Here is a 16900-nt window from a genome sequence, read left to right on the forward strand (position 1 = left end):
TACCCTCCGGTGGCTCCAGGCCTTTGGGTCCAGTAGGCTGAAAGCCGGCCATAGCCCACTGGATGATCTCCTTGGTGAGGAGTTCCACAGATTTGGAGGTTTCAGTGCGGTCGCTGTCTGGACGGAGCCCAAAGGTTTTGCCTGCCCGGCTGCTGGCAACCTGGGATCACAGTTCAAAACATTGTGGAGCATGCTGCTTTCAACAATTTGACACATTTGAGATGAAGATGAAATGAACTCAACCCCCTAACCCTGGCTTGAACCCCTGTTTTGAAAGTCTAACATTGGTTTGAAACCCGGACCCAGGCTTGAAACCCTAACTCGAAGCCACAACCCCGGTTTCAAGTTCTAATTTGAAAGCCTATCCTTGATTTGAAAGCTTAACCTATGCCTGAAACCCTAAATTGAAATGCTAACCCAAGTTTGAAACCCTGAAGTTTGTTTGAAAACGTGACCTACAAGTCCTGGCCTTGACTTCAAACTCTAACCCTGGTTTGAAACCCAAACTGATAACCCTATCTCTCGTTTGAAATCGCAACCCAGGCTTGAAACTCTGACCTTGGTCTGAAACCCTCATTTGAAACTGTATCCCATACCAGGCTGGACATTACATAATTGTAATTGTTGACAATGTTGCACCTGCACACGGCTTTAGGCTCTTACCTGTAGCACCTCGTAGATTGCTTTTTTGTACATAGGCTGCTTATTATAGGTTGGTTGGTGAAAGGCATTGTTGAAGCAACTTATGGGCAGGAGTTTCTCAACACAAACCTGAAAAAGAACAGAAAATGGTGACACTTTTCGGTCACGACTTAAAACTCGATCAAAATCCAATCTCAAATCGGGACGTCAAGGAAACAGTCACCACTGAGAATTTGCCGTCCCCGAACCACATGACCCATCTGGTCCCCTCGGCAGCTCTGCTCCGTCCCGTCATCCACCAGGACACGATGCGTCCCGGCCACCACGAGAAGCCTCGCAGCTTCCCCCAGACCAGGTCGCCGATGCCAAAACCGCGACCGTCCTACAAATGCCACATGACAGCATTTAGTCGCTCAGAAATCCAAATCCCGGTTTTTGTGTCTGCTCACACTACGAGAGGGTTTTCGGCGCCACCATTTCTGCAATTTGTTTGCTTTGAATCGTGATATCTGTAACCCAGAAAATGGGATGTTCGGTCCCCCACTTACGGGGTTCACGTATCTGCCCTTTCTGGAAATCATTCCCTTTAAATGACGGTTTTTGTAACCCGTAAAACGGGATCTTCGGTCCCCCTATGTGAGGGTTTTTGTATCTGCCGTTTCTAGAAATGATTAACTTTGAGTCCCGTTCTTGTATTCCACGGAAGATGTTGTATTGCCATCCAACAGGGATTTTGTACCTGCCATTTCTAGAAATGATAAGTCAGGTTCTTGTAACCTGCAAAACCAGATGTCTGTGTCTGTTCCACAGGGTTTTGGTATTCGCTGTTTCTGGAACTCATTCACTTCAAAAGCCGTTTTTCGTACCCCGTAGGATAGGATGTCTGCTCACCCTACGGCAGGGATTTTGCATCTGCCGTTGTGTGTAATCCAGGTTCTGGAACCCCAGAAAACCAGATGTCTGGTCACTGTTTGGCAGTGTTTTTGGAGTCACAATTTCTGGAACTCATTCACTTCAAATCCCTGTTTGTGTACCCCAGAGAACAGGATGTCTGGTCCCCTTATGGCAGGGTTTTTGCAGCTGCCATTTCTGGAAGTGGTTCTTCAAATTCGATTTTTCGTGCCCCAGAAAAATCACGTGGTCTTAAATTCGCAATAAAACCGCTGGAGAAGTTTGTCATCTCGCTACCTCATACTCGGGTTCTGTGTCTGCAGCCTTGGGGGAGGTCTTGTCTCCACCTGCGATGGCGACGGGCTCCGGGGTGGTGGCCACAGTAGGCGAGGCCGGGTCGGTAGGCTGCTGCTGCTGCTGCTGTTGCGGCAAAGACGGAGATGGCGATGGCGGCGGACGCCGAGGTGGACACGGAGGCTGGCGTTGCTGCGGCGGAGGCCCTTTAGAAGCTGGCAGACGCTGACTGCACAAAATCTCGTGTTCTGGTTTCTCGGTTTCCTTGCCTGGGTCCGGATCCGTTATGGCGTTCATGGCTGACATCAGTTTGGCCTTTTTCTCCGCCTGGAACACAGAGATGACCACTGATGAGGATTACGCCTACATGGAACCCTAATCTGAAACCCCAACCCTTGTTTCAAACCCTAACCTTGTCTTGAAACCCTCATTTCAAATAGTAACGCTTGTTTAAACCCCTTATTTCAAACACTGATGCTGTTTTCAAACCTGATTTTTTTTTTTTTTTAACCATAACCCTTTGTGTACAACCCAGGCTTGAAACCCTAACCCTTGTTAGAAACCTTAACTCAGGCTTGAAAACCTTAATTTGAAACAATAACCTTGGCTTTAAACGCTCATTTAAGACCAAACTCTTATTTTAAAACTCAACCCAAGCTTGAAACCCTCATTTTAAACCATAAGCCAGGCTTGAAACCCCAATATGAAACGCTAACCAAGGCTTGAAACCTTAATTTGAAACCCTACACAGAAAGCCTACCCTTGTTAGAAACCGTAACTCAGGCTTAAAATATTCATTTGAAACCCTAACCTTGGCTTTAAACCCTCATTTAAATTAAATCAATTAAAACCCAACCCTTATTTTAAACCTTAACCCGGCCTTGAAACCATATCCCAGGGTTCAAGCCACAATGGGAAACCCGAACCCAGGCCTGAAACCTTCATTGGAAACCCTCACTGTGGCTTGAAACCCTACACGCAAAGCCTTACTCTTGTTTGAAACAACAACCCAGGCTTGAAACCTTCATTTGAGACTCTAGCCGTGGTGTCAAACACTCATTTAAAACCTTAATCCTTATTAAAAACCCTAACTCAGCCTTAAAACCCTCATTTGAAACCATAAGACAGGCGTAAAACCCCAATTTGAAACCCTAAACCAGGCTTGAAATCCAAACTTTAAACCCTCACCATGAACTGAAACCCTACTTTGAAAGACTTTCCCTCGTTTAAAACCTTTACCCAGGCTTGAAACCCTAATTTAAAACCCTAACCCGTGTTTTAAACCTTCATTTGAAACGCTAAGCCTTGTTTTAAAACCTCATTTGGAACCCACCCTCTTGTCCGAAACCCGACTCCGCAGTGTCGCAAGTTGCCGTGCATGCACGTCCGACAAAGCTCAGAAAGGCTCGAGGGGGACGGGGGGAACGCCCCCTCCCCTCGCCGCTGCCCTGTAAACAATAGGCCCTCTAAGGGTTGGGCGTGGAGTAGAAACATATGCTGTTCAATCAAGAGGCTGTTGCCGCTTTATAAATATCTGCACCGGCTTGGCGGCTCCAAAGCCTCGGGGCCCGCATGTTGCTGCTCACCGGGCCCGTCGGCGCACTGGGGCCCCGTGTGCCGCTCCGGCTCCCGCAACATATGCCCTCGAGTCTTCGAATAGCTGCTGCGCAAAGCCTTGTGACGCCGGTGCTAATCGTTAGCCCATCTATGTCATTTTCCTTGTTGCGCTAGCACAGAGCAAATTGTCTTTGTTCTATGTTTAGTTGGGCAGTAAACGTCAATCGGGAGTGGCGGTAAACAACTTCATCTTGAAAACAAATAATCAATCAGTTAATTAAATAATTGGTTGATTTATTGTTAAAGATTAGAAACAATTGAGTAAAACAAAACAAACTTCTATATATATTGAATGCTTTTTTGTTCATTTATCTATTAAATACAATCCAATTGGCAAATTGATTTACTGCCAATAATAAAATTAAATATGAGTAAAAGAAACCATTTTACATACTGTGTACATTTTGTTCAAATCCATCCATCCTGCTCAGTATATTTTATTAAATAACTGATGTATTCTAAATAATACAAATATATATTGCTAATATAAAAAATCAAATACACACACTGTACATTTAACATGATTTTGTTAATTTTGTATTCATTTATATATTAAATAAAACAAATTGGTCAATTCATTTATTGCAAACAAAAAAAAAGGTATTTGTAATTTTTCATAGACTGAGCAATTATTTTCATTTATTTTATTAATTGGTCAATTAATTATACTGAAATTAATTATAAACAAAACATTTATTTATTTTTTTTTAAAATGAGAATCAATGACTTTATGATGAAAAATCTCGAAGTTTGCCGACCCCTGGCCTGTAAGAAGCGCAGCTTTATCGTTTTCCGGCGTGTGTTCACTTGGGCTCTTCTCGAAAGACCAAGCGGGGGGGGGGGGGACGAGTAAAAGAGTTAAGACGCAGACGAGACACGATGAAGCCAGTCTCGATGCCTTCGGACGCTCGCCGTCGGGCACTCGCTTCGGATACCCCCGCCCATACTTCGGACCGCGCTGCAACGACGACACACCGCAGGCCGAGCGAGTCAAGTGGCTCAGAACCCGAACACCGGCTTCAAACCATAATTTCAAACTCGAACTCTTGTCTCCAATGCCTGATTTGAAATCTCAACCTTGGCTTTAAACCCCATTTTGAAACCCTAACCCTTGTTTGAAACCCGAACCCTGTCGTGAAACCCTAATTTGAAACCATAAGCCAGGCTTGAAACCCTCATTTGAAACACTAACCCAGGCTTAAACCCCTAATTTGAAACCCTAACCTTTGTTTCAAACATTAACCGAGGCTTTGAAACCCTAACCTGAGCTGAAACTCTAATTGAACGCTCTAACCCTGATTTCAAATTCTAATACAAATCCGTAGTCCTTGCTTGAAACCGTTATTTGGTTAAAATGCTCATTTCAAACCCTAAATCTGCCTCGAAACCCTAACCCTATCTTAAAACTCTAATTAAAAACCCTTACTCTGTCCTGAAACCCTAATTTCCATGCCTTGTTTGAAACCTTATCCCAGGCTTCGAAGCCCTTATTTTGATACCCTAAACCTGACTTGAAACTCGAATTTTGCTTGAAACGCTAATTTAAAACCCCAACCCGATCTTGACTCCCTAAGTCCGTCTTGAGACGCTCATTTGAACCCCTGACCCTTGTTTGAACCCCTAATTTGGACGAAGCACCGAGTTTCGTCTCGAGCAGAGAACGAAGACGAGTTCCTAATCTGACTCGGGTTCGCTCCGATACGCCGGCGAGGCCCCAAAGGGTGACCGAGTGCATTCGAAGGCGGGGAAAATCCCTCCGAAACGACCAAACGCGACCGCGTCGCTTCTCTGAAAATTGAAAAAGCCGCAGCGGCAGGAAGACGAAACGGCTCGCGCGGCACGCGATGCGACAGCCGCACAGAAAAGGGGAAGTTTGACCTTTGCGGGCTCTGCAGCGCAACAGGCGGGTGCACTTTTGTCAGCTCTGCACAGCTTAGCACATAGCTTAGCTTCGGGGGGCTAAAAGTGGCAAACGATGCATTCGAGGCGCTCAAGAAAACACAAATGTAAGCATATTCAGCATTGTGGTGAAACGTCAGGACAAACCTCAAATCCACCACAACTTTCACAGGCGAACCTAATTTGACCTACACAAAACTTTGGAATGCACGTGTCCAACTGTTCCGTACTTTTTTGCAAAAGTTCACAACAGGTGCTTGATCCTTTATTTGTCGGCAACTATCCGCCGCGCGTTGAGTACCGCGATATGCGGCAACAGAAAAAAAAAAAAGTGTCCCTCGATCGGGATTTCTATTGAACCGCAAAAACGTGGTGCAATTGTCAAGGAAGAAGGGAGGAAATGGGCGAGAATAAGGAGAGACAAAGATTGAGCGTACCCGTATTTGATTGGATTAGTGCACGGGTTTTTCATCTCTTAGTAAGTAAATCCATTTTTTTTTTTTCAAATGGTGAGTTTTTAAACCCACTCTAAAAACGAATTCAAGCTGAATTTGCAAAACAGAAGTCAAAAAGCAATCAAAAGTAACTCCGCTCCTCACTTTGCTTTCTAAATCACAAATATAGTTGCGTGTTATTGTCAAACACATCAAATCTTCCAGGTGGGTGTTGGTTACACTAAACGCCCGGAAAACATTTTTGGGGCGGTGTGAAAGCTCACGTGCATTTATTTGATTGGCTGTTGCATCTACGACGCTCACAGGAACAAAGTTGCCGACTCGTGCAAAAAAAAAAAAAAAAAAAAAAAAAAAAGTCGTTTGTGCAGCGTCGCTCGCAGGACACGTTTTCATTCCATTGTGGTCTTCGGCTCCGGTGGAGACGAGAAACATTTACAACATTTCAAAAGTTGCAAGTAAGTCCCCGTACGATTCCAACAACTCAAGACCACAAGCCAAAACCTTTTGTTGTATCGTCGCCACGCCTGAAGACCTTGATACGATTTTCATTCATAGCCGCCATCCGCAGGAAGCGCGACCAAAAGAAATCCCTTTTCTCTCCTTCCGGCGGACTCCGGTGTGGATCTATTGCATGTGACCCGCACTACTACAACTTACTACTACTATACTACTACTATATTACACGGTGCGGCAGTGTTAACAGGAAATAAGTTTCAGCACGTATCAACCCTCACCCGCTTGTGAAAAAAATAAAATAAATAATAATAATTCCCCAGCAACCAAACAACTGTGCGGAATCGTGCTCGCTCGCATTCTCCTTCTACCGGGCAGACAACAACAACAACAACAACAACAACAACAAGTCCTGTTTGGAAAATGGCTGAAGTGGACCAGCATGCATGCACGCTAACAAATCATGCAAGTGCACATACCCGAACACGAGCCTCATAGTCCTGCCAGTGTGGTGCTTTCTTCTTCTTTTTCTTTTTTAAACCCCCCCCCCCCCCAACTCACTCACACATTTCTTTGTCTGGGAATTCAGGGTCAGGTGGTCGCCCGAACGCATTTGTGGTTGGCTGGAGAGGAGGTCGCGCGTGGCAGCGGGCCAGGAAGGAGGCTGTCTCGCGAGCGCTGCGCCTCGGGATTTGCGAAAGCTGCACTTTCGTGGCTGAGGATGGGGGGAGGGGAGGGAGAGCCGCTGCAGCAGCAGGCGCGATTGAAGGAGGGGGGGGAGAAAAAGAAAAAAAAAAAAAGACAAAAGTGCAAAGAGTGTGTGTGTGTGTGTGTCGCCATGCGGGCCATGCAGCGGCATCCTGGTGCCCAAAAACTCGCTCAAGGCATTTTTAAACCTTGTGCCCCCCCCCCCTCAAATGTCCAAAAGTTACGACTGACCTTTCGGACAGCTTTGTGGCCAAAATGCACACAAACGAACTGCTACAAAAGCTTGATGCAGCGCAGTCTTGACGTTTTCCTCATCTTCTTATGTTACAGCCGCATTCTAAAATGGAATCAAATGTTTTTCCTCAAGTCTACAAAAAAACGCCTCCATGGAGAAAAATTTAATTTGATTATTATTATTTTATTTTATTTTATTGCAAATTTACTACAAAGCACATGTCCACCTTTATCTGGCAAAGTCGCATATTCTACATAAATTTTTTTTTTAAAAAAAATCACGACACGCCAACTAATGTCACAAAAAGGATATAGAGTGCAGTAATCTGGTGGTTAAATTTAAAGTTTTGAAAGTTAACCGTATTGCTTTGGCACATCTTGGTGTCAAGGAAGGATGTTGTTGAAGTGAGTTGAAGAGTTTCAGTTAGACATTAGTGCTTTGCCGACATCTGGTGACATCTATAGGCAATTATAAAGCTTTTTAGTTGAATTCCATGCTCATAACACAAAACACTTGTATCTCAAATCATCTTTCCCCATTGCAATGAATGGGGAACGCCATTAATCTGTTCCAGCGCCACAATAAAAAAAAAAAGAAAAGGAAAATAGCACCCCACAGTACTGTACTTTATAAAAGCAGACATTAACTCATTCACTGCCAGCCTTCCCAGTTAACATGGATATTTGACTTCTAAAGCCGTCAATGGCAGTGAATGTGCTAATGAAAGAATTAAACTGGAAGTTTTAAGTTTGTGCATCATGATTTCACGCTTCAGTGCTCATTCACATTCACTGCTTCTTCTGGTGTGTGCTCCTTGGCCACAAGGGGGCAATATAATGAAGACATAATACGGGAAGAAGAGTTTCACAACTTAAGTGACTCCGTCCTCATAGCGCCACCTGTTGCCTCGTATTTCGCGGCCGTTCGCTTGCGGGCCCTGGGTACGTCCCGCTAATTTGGCAATATATTTTTACGGCTGCTCACTGAGCGAGTATTGGGGGAGGGGTCGCGAAAGGCAGAAGAAATGGAAATATGAACTCACGCTAGCCAAGCCACATTACAACCGGGAGCGGCAATTTAACCTGGAAAGTTAGAAAGAAAATAAGCTTGCGACACCAGTTTCACCCGACGACACAAAATTCGGTGGACATGACAGGACAACGAAAAAGTCTCGTGCGTGACATTAAACAGGAAGTTGGCCTTTTTGTTATGACGCACCCACTCGAGGCAATTCCTTCAGTAGTGTCCCCTGGAAAGTTAGAAAATAAATGTGCGCCTAACACCAGTTTTACCCATCGCTTATGCATGAAATTGAGCAGGAAGTCAGCCATTGTGGGCCAATACCAAAGCCTCGTACTCATACCTTCCATTTTCTATACTGCTTACCCTCATTAGGGTCGTGGTGAGCTGGAGCTGAGGGTTCAATGCACCTTCAACTGGTTTCTGGCCAATCATAGGGCACATATAGACAAATAAATATAGATCAATCCCGTGCTGCCCATTCAAATGCATATCGACCAATGGGCTCTGAGAAGCACGGCGTGACAATTTGCAAATGACAGTAGCCTCGACAGGCAAAAGTACACGATGTCCCGTGTCCTAATATTTCAAAGGAGCCGGCGTTCCCTTCGAAGGCAGCCGCAACCGCGCCAATGTCAAAGGAGACAAATTCCAGCGCATGACATCAACGCAGCTGCATGTGATTCCACAAACACAATTGGCAGCACAAAGGCAGGAAATGTGGGAACCATGTGAGCCCCCGTAGCCCCACAAATCCACTGAAATAAATGGTACCTTCATGTGATATCCAATGACCCATCAAATACACTTGGCTGTGAACCCCCCTTACATCTTGAAACCCTGGCAGCTGGTCAATGGAAAGACCCCGCCCCCCCCCCTCCCCGGCCCCCTTAAGATGGCGGTGGCTGTGTTACTCACCTCCATCTTCCACTTGGCCAACCACTCTTCTCGGGTCCGCTTGCTAATGTAATAAGGGTCTCCGGCCTGGAAGGTTATTCTGGGCACGGGTCTCTGACGAAGGCCGATCTCCCCGCCAAGTCCCCCTCGCAGCCTCGCGCGATCGCCCTGTTTTTCGGGTGTTCACATAAAAAAAAAAAAATCAAATAAAAATAAAAATGGAAAATTAGCGAGTCGTTTCTTCCATTCTCTCGCAAAAGAAGCATCGGGATTTGCGGAAAACCTCCCAAGTGTATTTGACGTTTCACATTTTATCCACCAGGTACCACTTCTTTCGTAAAAGGCCAAGCGCTAGTATTCCGTTTTCACGTCACGTTCAGTTGTAAGACGTTCCAAACCACTGCTCACCTGAGAGTGGATAATGTTGCGTTTGCACTTAAGTGGACCACTGACTGCTTTTATTCTTAACGCTAAGCTACCCCAACTGCGCTCGTCCCAGATTTCTAAGGAACGAGCCGATCGGCCAGCTCTTCGATCACATCCCAAATCGCTACGCGATGCTAACTGTGCGGTAGCCCCAGGTTCGTACGGAAGGAGCAGATCGGCCGGCCGGCCGGCTCCTCAAGAGCATCCCAAAATATCAACGTACTTCTCGTCTTCAAGGTAAGCGTCGCTGACTGTGCGGTAGCTCCAGATTCATACGGAACGAGCCGACCTCTCAGTTGCTGACTCACATCCCAAAATATCGTTCTGCTTCTTGTCTTCATGCTAAGCTACGCTAACTGTCCAGTTAGCCCGGAATTCAAATGGAACGAACAGATCGGTTAGCTCCTCAATCGCGTCCAAAAATCCCAACCTGCTTCTAGTTTTTATGCTAAGCTACGATCATTGTCTGGTGGCTGAGGATTCGTATAGAACGAGCAGATCGGTCAGCTCCTCAATCGCACAAAATATCAACCTTCTTCCAGTCTTTATGCTAAGCTACGCCAACCGATTGGTGGCCCGGAATTGGTAGAGAGCACAAAAAGCACAACTTACCTCGCTCTTGACCGCTTCGCTGTCGTCTTCCTCCGCGTGCTCCACATCTAGAGAGGAAAGAAGATAACCGGTTAACGTCTTCCACCACTGCCAATCGCCATCCAGACCTTCTCTGCATCATCTTGAGAAGCCTCGCCTCATTATTTATGATTGCTGCAACCCAGACGTTCCGGATAACCAGGATGACTTGGGCACACCTGCGATTGGCTGGCAACTAGTTCAGGGTGATAGGTGGTGCAGAAAATGGATGGACGGATGGACTTGGGCACACAGCGCCACCTTTGGACCTGATACCACCCCCTCCGATTGGAAAAGAGCGGCTGGATGATGTTAGCCTAGCATGGCAACGCGGCGCTGGAGCAGTTAGCGCAGCTGCCTCAGATTTCTAAGATTCCAGGCTCGAATACGGACGAAGGCCTTCCTGTATCGCGTTTGCTATTGTCCCGTGTTTGCGTGGGTATTCCTCCACATTCCCCGAAAATGTACGTCGGGTTGACTAAAGTCTAAATCGCCCATCGGTGTGAATGTGAGCCTTATTGGTTGTTCGCCTATAAGTGCCCTGCGATTGGTTGGCAACCAGTCCGGGGTTGTACCCCACTTCTGTCGCCAAAAGTCAGCTACCGGCTCCAGTCTATCTGCCACCCTAAAAAAACGGATGGGAAAATGGAGTCGCCGAGTCAACATCATTCACTGACTTTGACATTCTCTCGGCTTGTCTCCGAATGGAGGCGAAGCTGACAAAATCTAACCCCGTATCTGCACGTTTACGTTTGGTTTATTCTGACCCAGGCGCGTTATTTAAACACCGTCGTCGTCTTTAGGACCGACGGAGGTCCCGCTCGGCCCCGGGCGACGGCAGCTGACAAAACAACTTGCACCGCACGTTGCCCCTTTCTGTAATTCGCCGTTTCTGCAAAAAGCTCAACTGAATACATTTGGCATCCACTGGCCCGAAGTCTGACGGTTTCTAGAAACGGATCTGACCTCAATATGGGTTTCAAGCAAAGGTCAGGGTTTCAAATTAGGCTTTGAAGCCAAGGTTAAGAGTCTCAAACTAGAGTTTCGAGTCGAAGCCAGAGTTTATGTTTTCCATCTCCGTGACACGAGCGATCATGTTCGGGTCTCCCATTTGATTTTGCTCGAACGGCGTCCAAGCCAAACACACGATACGGCGGAAAGTTAGGATTCTTACTGCCTCGCAACTTTTCTTCCCGCAGATAAGGAGGCAAAAAAAAAAGTCATAAATCTGTAAATCACCACCGCCGTTATTACTGAGTGTTGTTCAAAGTAGTCACGATCAGTTGTGGAATCCCAAAGCCCCAAAAATTCTAAACATCTCCACCCGGGACCAAGTCCAGATGCTACTGAACCACTTGGAGGCCTCGAGCGTGGCAGAAAGACAAAAAAACAAACAAATATTTTTTACAAGCAAACAATAGTTAGTAAGATAGTGAGTTTTGATAACGCATGAATCATTTAGAGCAGTGGTCCCCAACGTTTTTTCCAGCGCGAGTTTGGAGGAGTGCCCCCCCCCCCCGCGGGGGGCCTGGTACCAAACGGGCCCGGTGGTCGGGGGCCGCGGTTTAGAGACCTTGTTCAACTTCAAATTGATTTCAGCCTCTCAACATTTCTGTATTCTTTCATGGAAGCAGAGAGACTGATCTTTGTGTTGAATCCAAATGAGACATTTGCAAACATCTGCTTTTACTTTGCAAAACAATGAGCTCCATTTTTTGCCTACTTTCTGACATGTTACGGAACAAACCGTGAGCAACCGAATCATAAGCAATTTGCATTTTCTGCACTCCCAATTTCAAACAATGTCCTGTTTTTGAATTAAGGGATTGATTTTTTTTTTGTTTTTTTTTTTGTATCGATTATTTGAAAAAAACTATCAACAGGTTGTTTACTGATGATCAAAATAATCTTTAGTTGCCGTCCGAGTTCGAGGCAAAGGTTATAGTTTCAAATTAGAGTTTGGGGCCAGGGTTAAGGTTTCAAGACAGAGTGGGGTTTCGAATTCGGGTGGAAAACCCAGATTAAGGTTTCGAGCCTCAGATTGAAGATCCGTGAGATCCTAAACCACATCAAGAACGCAGCTCGAGAGCAATTCCGGGCACGGCGCCATCGAACCAGCGGGAGTCCCGACGGAGGCTCGCTGCCTTCTTGTGCTCCGCTCGGACCCGCTCTTCTTCTTCTCCTCCTCGCGCCTCATCGAGGTTGCGGCCGGGTGAGGGGGAGGCATTCCGGCGGGCGGGGAGGGAGGTCTTCGTCCCCGGCTCGGCCTGTCATCGACTCCCCCCCCCCCCCCCCCCCCGGGAGCCGCCGTGATTTATTGCTTTCTTTACATGCCGTGCGTTTAGAAAGGGCTAGGAAGGATGCAGCATATTATTGTTATTGATTTTTTTTTTTCTGGGGGGGGGCTTTTATGTAAAAATTTAAATTAAAAAAAATACTATTATCACATACAATTTTGTGAGCATTTTTTAAAATAACACTTTTTTCACTATTACATAATAAAATGGAAATAAAAAAATGTAATATTACAATTTTGCACCACTGAAAAAGCAAATTAAACAAAAATAAAACATACTAATAGTACAACTACTACTAGTAGCTTTTTATTTTTCACTATTTAAAAGGTCAAAAATGTATTTGCACTATTGATGAAATGAAAAATACTAATTGAATAAAATATTGGAAATGTTGAAATTGAAAAAAAAACAATTGCACAATTAAAATAAAATAAAATGCAAATTAAATACAAATAAACGTTCTTCACTATTAAAAGTATTTTAAAAATATAGACAATATATAATGATTTTGCACGATAATAACAATAATAATAACCGTGGTAGTGGCAGCAGTAGTTTAAATATTGTGCCTTAATTTTTAAATTCAAATGAATTCCACATGTTCGCAAGCTGTATTGCGAGAGTCGTTCTCGATATTGCGAGCGTCGGCGTGCAGGCGCGCCTAATGTTATGTCCACCAAATGCCCATCGAAGAAGCGACACGCTCGAGAGTATTCGGACCACGCCGGCGTCAACATCGATTCCCAAACATTTAAAACTCACGCCGACAAAGCGAGGTGCTCACATTTGGTGGGCCGCTCCAGTTTCCGCCTCCCTCGCTTCTTGTGCGGCGCGGTCCGGTCGTCCGTCTCGCCGGGACTCGGACCCCGGACGCCGTCTTCCGGCCGGCGCGAGGAGGAAGAGGAGGAGAAGGAGAAAGAGGACGAACGCTCCCTGACGATCCTGTTCTCCGCTTCCCTCCTCTGCGGCTTGGGGAAGCGGGCGTCGGGCGTCCTGCCCGCGTCGCCGTTGCGGAGGGCCGCCAGGGCGCCGGCGGGGCGGCTGCGGACGCCATCTTGGAAGGGGCCGCCGCTTTCCGTCTGGAAAAGTGCGTTGACGTTAACTCACAAGTTCCAAGTTTTTACTTTAGTGTCATGCAGTCCATGAAGTTTGCGGTGCGTTCTGAAAATATTCACAGAACCTTCACTTTTTCCACATTTTTCTAATGAAAGCTTTACTCCCAAATGGCAAACTTTTACAATAAAAAAATGTAAATTACAATGTCAATGACATACTGTAATTATTTTCAATATTACATTTTTAAGGGCAAATTACAATATCAAAAATTACAATTATTTTTATTTTCAATATTAAATGACAGAAAATATTGCTTTTGCACTATTAAAATGTAATGTACTTTTTTACATTATGTTGCAATATTTTGTAGGTGGTGGTATACAATCAACTGATGCTGTTAAAAATATTCAATATATTAAAACTGATAAATAAAAAAATTGCACCAATAGAATTATTGTAAAAATATTAATTAAGCACCTTTAAGAATGAAATAAAAAAAACATTATTAAAACTATTACTGAATATTGCTATATTTGTGATATACAGTGAACCCCTGCAACATAGCGGTTCATTTTTTTTGTTGTCCTGAGATTTTTTTATTACAGTTGTAATTTACGCTTTATTTGTATGCATTTTTGGTAGAATATTTTCATCTTTTTGTTTTGTCTCAAAATGTAATATACATAAGATTTTAATACAAATTGTCTGCTGATTGTCTGCCAATTCTTTTATTTTATTTTACAATTAAAATGTTGCACTACTGAAAATCATTGTTACCGTTTCTTATTGCGAAATACAAAAACAAAAAATGTAATAAAGTCATTACTAATTAAACATTAACATTTTGTACTATTAAAAAAAAAGGTACAAATTAAAAAGGTTATGTGGTTGTAATATTACAAATATATTACAAATATGTTATGTGGTTGTAATATTACAAATATTCATGGAATTGAATTAGAAGTAAATTAAAATTTTTTAAAAATGAAATATGAGCCAATATCAATTATTTTTAAAAATATTGATAAAAATAATAGCTTTTGCTTCCCGGGCCGGGTGATGTTCTTATTTATTGCGACAGCACGCAAACATGCGAAGAATGTCGGCTGTTCGGCAACACAAACAACACGCCCGCTTCAAATATTTCATTGAACGCACGCAGAGACGTTGCAACTGCCCGACGTTGCGGACTTTTATCTCCAAAGTCTGGAAATGACACACACATAAAAAACACAACACAACACACAAGCGGAAGTGAGTCGGAATGTGTGACAATTGAACGATTTAGATAAATGAGCACAAGTTTGGGCGACTGCGCAATGTGTAAAAATAGAAAGGAAAAAATTAGTGGGTCGCGTCTTGTGAGATCCGAAGCGCTGAAGGACGTTTTTATCTTCAAAGCGCTTTGGAGGCCGGGAAACGTTGGAGGCGGGAAAGGCCGAAGCCCGCGTGCAGCCCTTACGCTGTGCCACGCGAGAGCCGTCAAGCGGGCACAGTTGCGGCGGCGGGCCAGCGTGATGACGCAACACAACGCCGGACTGACCCACTCAACTCTGCTCGGCCCCTCGCTGAGGTCAAAGGTAACAAGCGCAAAGTGACACACAAACAAACGGAGTCAAACACACAGATGCACGTGTACTGTACATAAGGACACACACACACAGGACTGACACGCGCACACGCTGACAAACGCATACACAGAAACTGACACAAACACAAGCTGACATACGCGCACACACCGACTGACAGACACACGCAGGGAAACAAGAACAGACACACACAAACTGCGACATTCACAGACACACACAAGTTGTCACACGTGCACAAACTGACACGCACACTGACTACCACACACACACAAACTGACATACACACACCAACTGGCATGCACAAACGCACACACAGAAACTGACACGCACATACACACACTAACATACACAGCCATACATATGGACACATAAACAGACACACACACAAAAACTGACACACACGCATACACAAAAACTGACACACACACACATACACACACACTAGCGCACACATACTGACAAACATGCACCAACTGACACAAACACAAGCTGACACACACACACACTAGCGCGCACACACTGACAAACACGCACCAACTGACACACACATAGGGAAACACACACAAACTGCTACACACACAGACACACAAGCTGTCACACGTGCACAAACTGACACACATATGACACACATAATTTTGATACACACGCAAGCACACACACACTAAGACATATGTACACTGAATAACATGCACACAAACTGACATACACACAAGCTTTTACACACACACACACACACACAGAACAGACATGCACAAATGCACAAACACACACACAGCCATACATATGGACACATATACAGAAACACACACATACACCCACTAACACACACACGCGGGCACACAATCTCCTAAATCCTAATCTGTTTGAGCGCTTTTTCCATCAAAGCTGACAGCTGGAGCTGTTTTGCAGCGTGACTTGTCGATTATCAAGCGTTTGTACTCACTGTCACATGTTTGCGTTTCCGCGCCGGCTTGCCGTGGATGCTAATGTTGTTAGCCTCGTCCGTCACGGGCTCCGCGTCCGCCGTCGTCGTCGTCGCGTTGTCACCCTGACCACCAAAACAACACACCATTGCACATTTGTTTTTGCACTCGCTGTGTGGAACTGTTGCGGGCATCTGTGTGAAAGGCAAAGGCAGAAAAATGCCAGATCTTATGTGCGGGATTATAGCACGATCTCTGTGTGAAATAGGCTACAGTTGGTTGTCTGTTTTACTGTCCGTCACAGGATGCCGTGTCGTCGCATGAAAGCACAGTTACGACAATATTCAACTGCGATTCGGCCATATTGCAGGATCTCCGCGTGAAAATTACTATTTTGCTGGCCTTTGCTCGGTTCTATGTAAAAGGCAAAGGTGGCTAAACGCCTAAGTCTTATATGTTATGGTTCTAGTGTAGAAACTTGACAGGATCTCTGTGTTAAAGAGATGGTCGATATTACAACCCACTGTTGCATCCGTGTTCAACTCTCATGCAGGATCTTTGTGTGAAAGAGGCTGTCGATTCGCGGTTGGTAAACTTTGGAGCTCAAGGGTTCCGTGTGATGTTTGCAAACGCAAAGGATAGAAAATGATTATTTATTTTCTACAAAAAATGTATTCTTTGCTCAACTATCTATGCCAGCGACGTATAGTGACAGACAGTACAATTGAATGATCTTCCACCAGACGGCAGAAGGTCCAGAATTAACCCGCGTCGTCGATTTTTAGTGACATTTTGCTTATTGGCGGGATGCCGTACAAAGGGCCTTCTTTGCAGCGGTGCGGCGGCGTCGTTTGCATGTGGATGACGT

General features: G+C 44.9%; 1 protein-coding gene across 5 annotated transcripts in view; it reads right to left on the minus strand.

The window, feature by feature from the left end:
- LOC133487615 (DNA (cytosine-5)-methyltransferase 3A-like) overlaps window positions 1-16900 on the minus strand; it is a 29905-nt gene that overhangs the window by 10655 nt on the left and 2350 nt on the right. For 2 of the 5 annotated variants that reach the window (XM_061794509.1, XM_061794508.1), the window contains exons 3-10: window positions 16053-16226; window positions 13249-13543; window positions 10150-10196; window positions 9133-9279; window positions 1831-2154; window positions 866-1024; window positions 664-771; window positions 4-160 (exon numbers count right to left, since the gene is read on the minus strand). In XM_061794509.1, the coding sequence (XP_061650493.1) occupies window positions 4-160; window positions 664-771; window positions 866-1024; window positions 1831-2154; window positions 9133-9279; window positions 10150-10196; window positions 13249-13543; window positions 16053-16226 (1411 nt within the window). The remainder of the gene's footprint in view (window positions 1-3; window positions 161-663; window positions 772-865; window positions 1025-1830; window positions 2155-9132; window positions 9280-10149; window positions 10197-13248; window positions 13544-16052; window positions 16227-16900) is intronic. The other 3 variants (XM_061794512.1, XM_061794511.1, XM_061794510.1) reach the window with 2 other exon arrangements.

The sequence above is a fragment of the Phyllopteryx taeniolatus genome, chromosome 13, assembly GCF_024500385.1.
Source record: "Phyllopteryx taeniolatus isolate TA_2022b chromosome 13, UOR_Ptae_1.2, whole genome shotgun sequence".
NCBI lineage: Eukaryota > Metazoa > Chordata > Actinopteri > Syngnathiformes > Syngnathidae > Phyllopteryx > Phyllopteryx taeniolatus.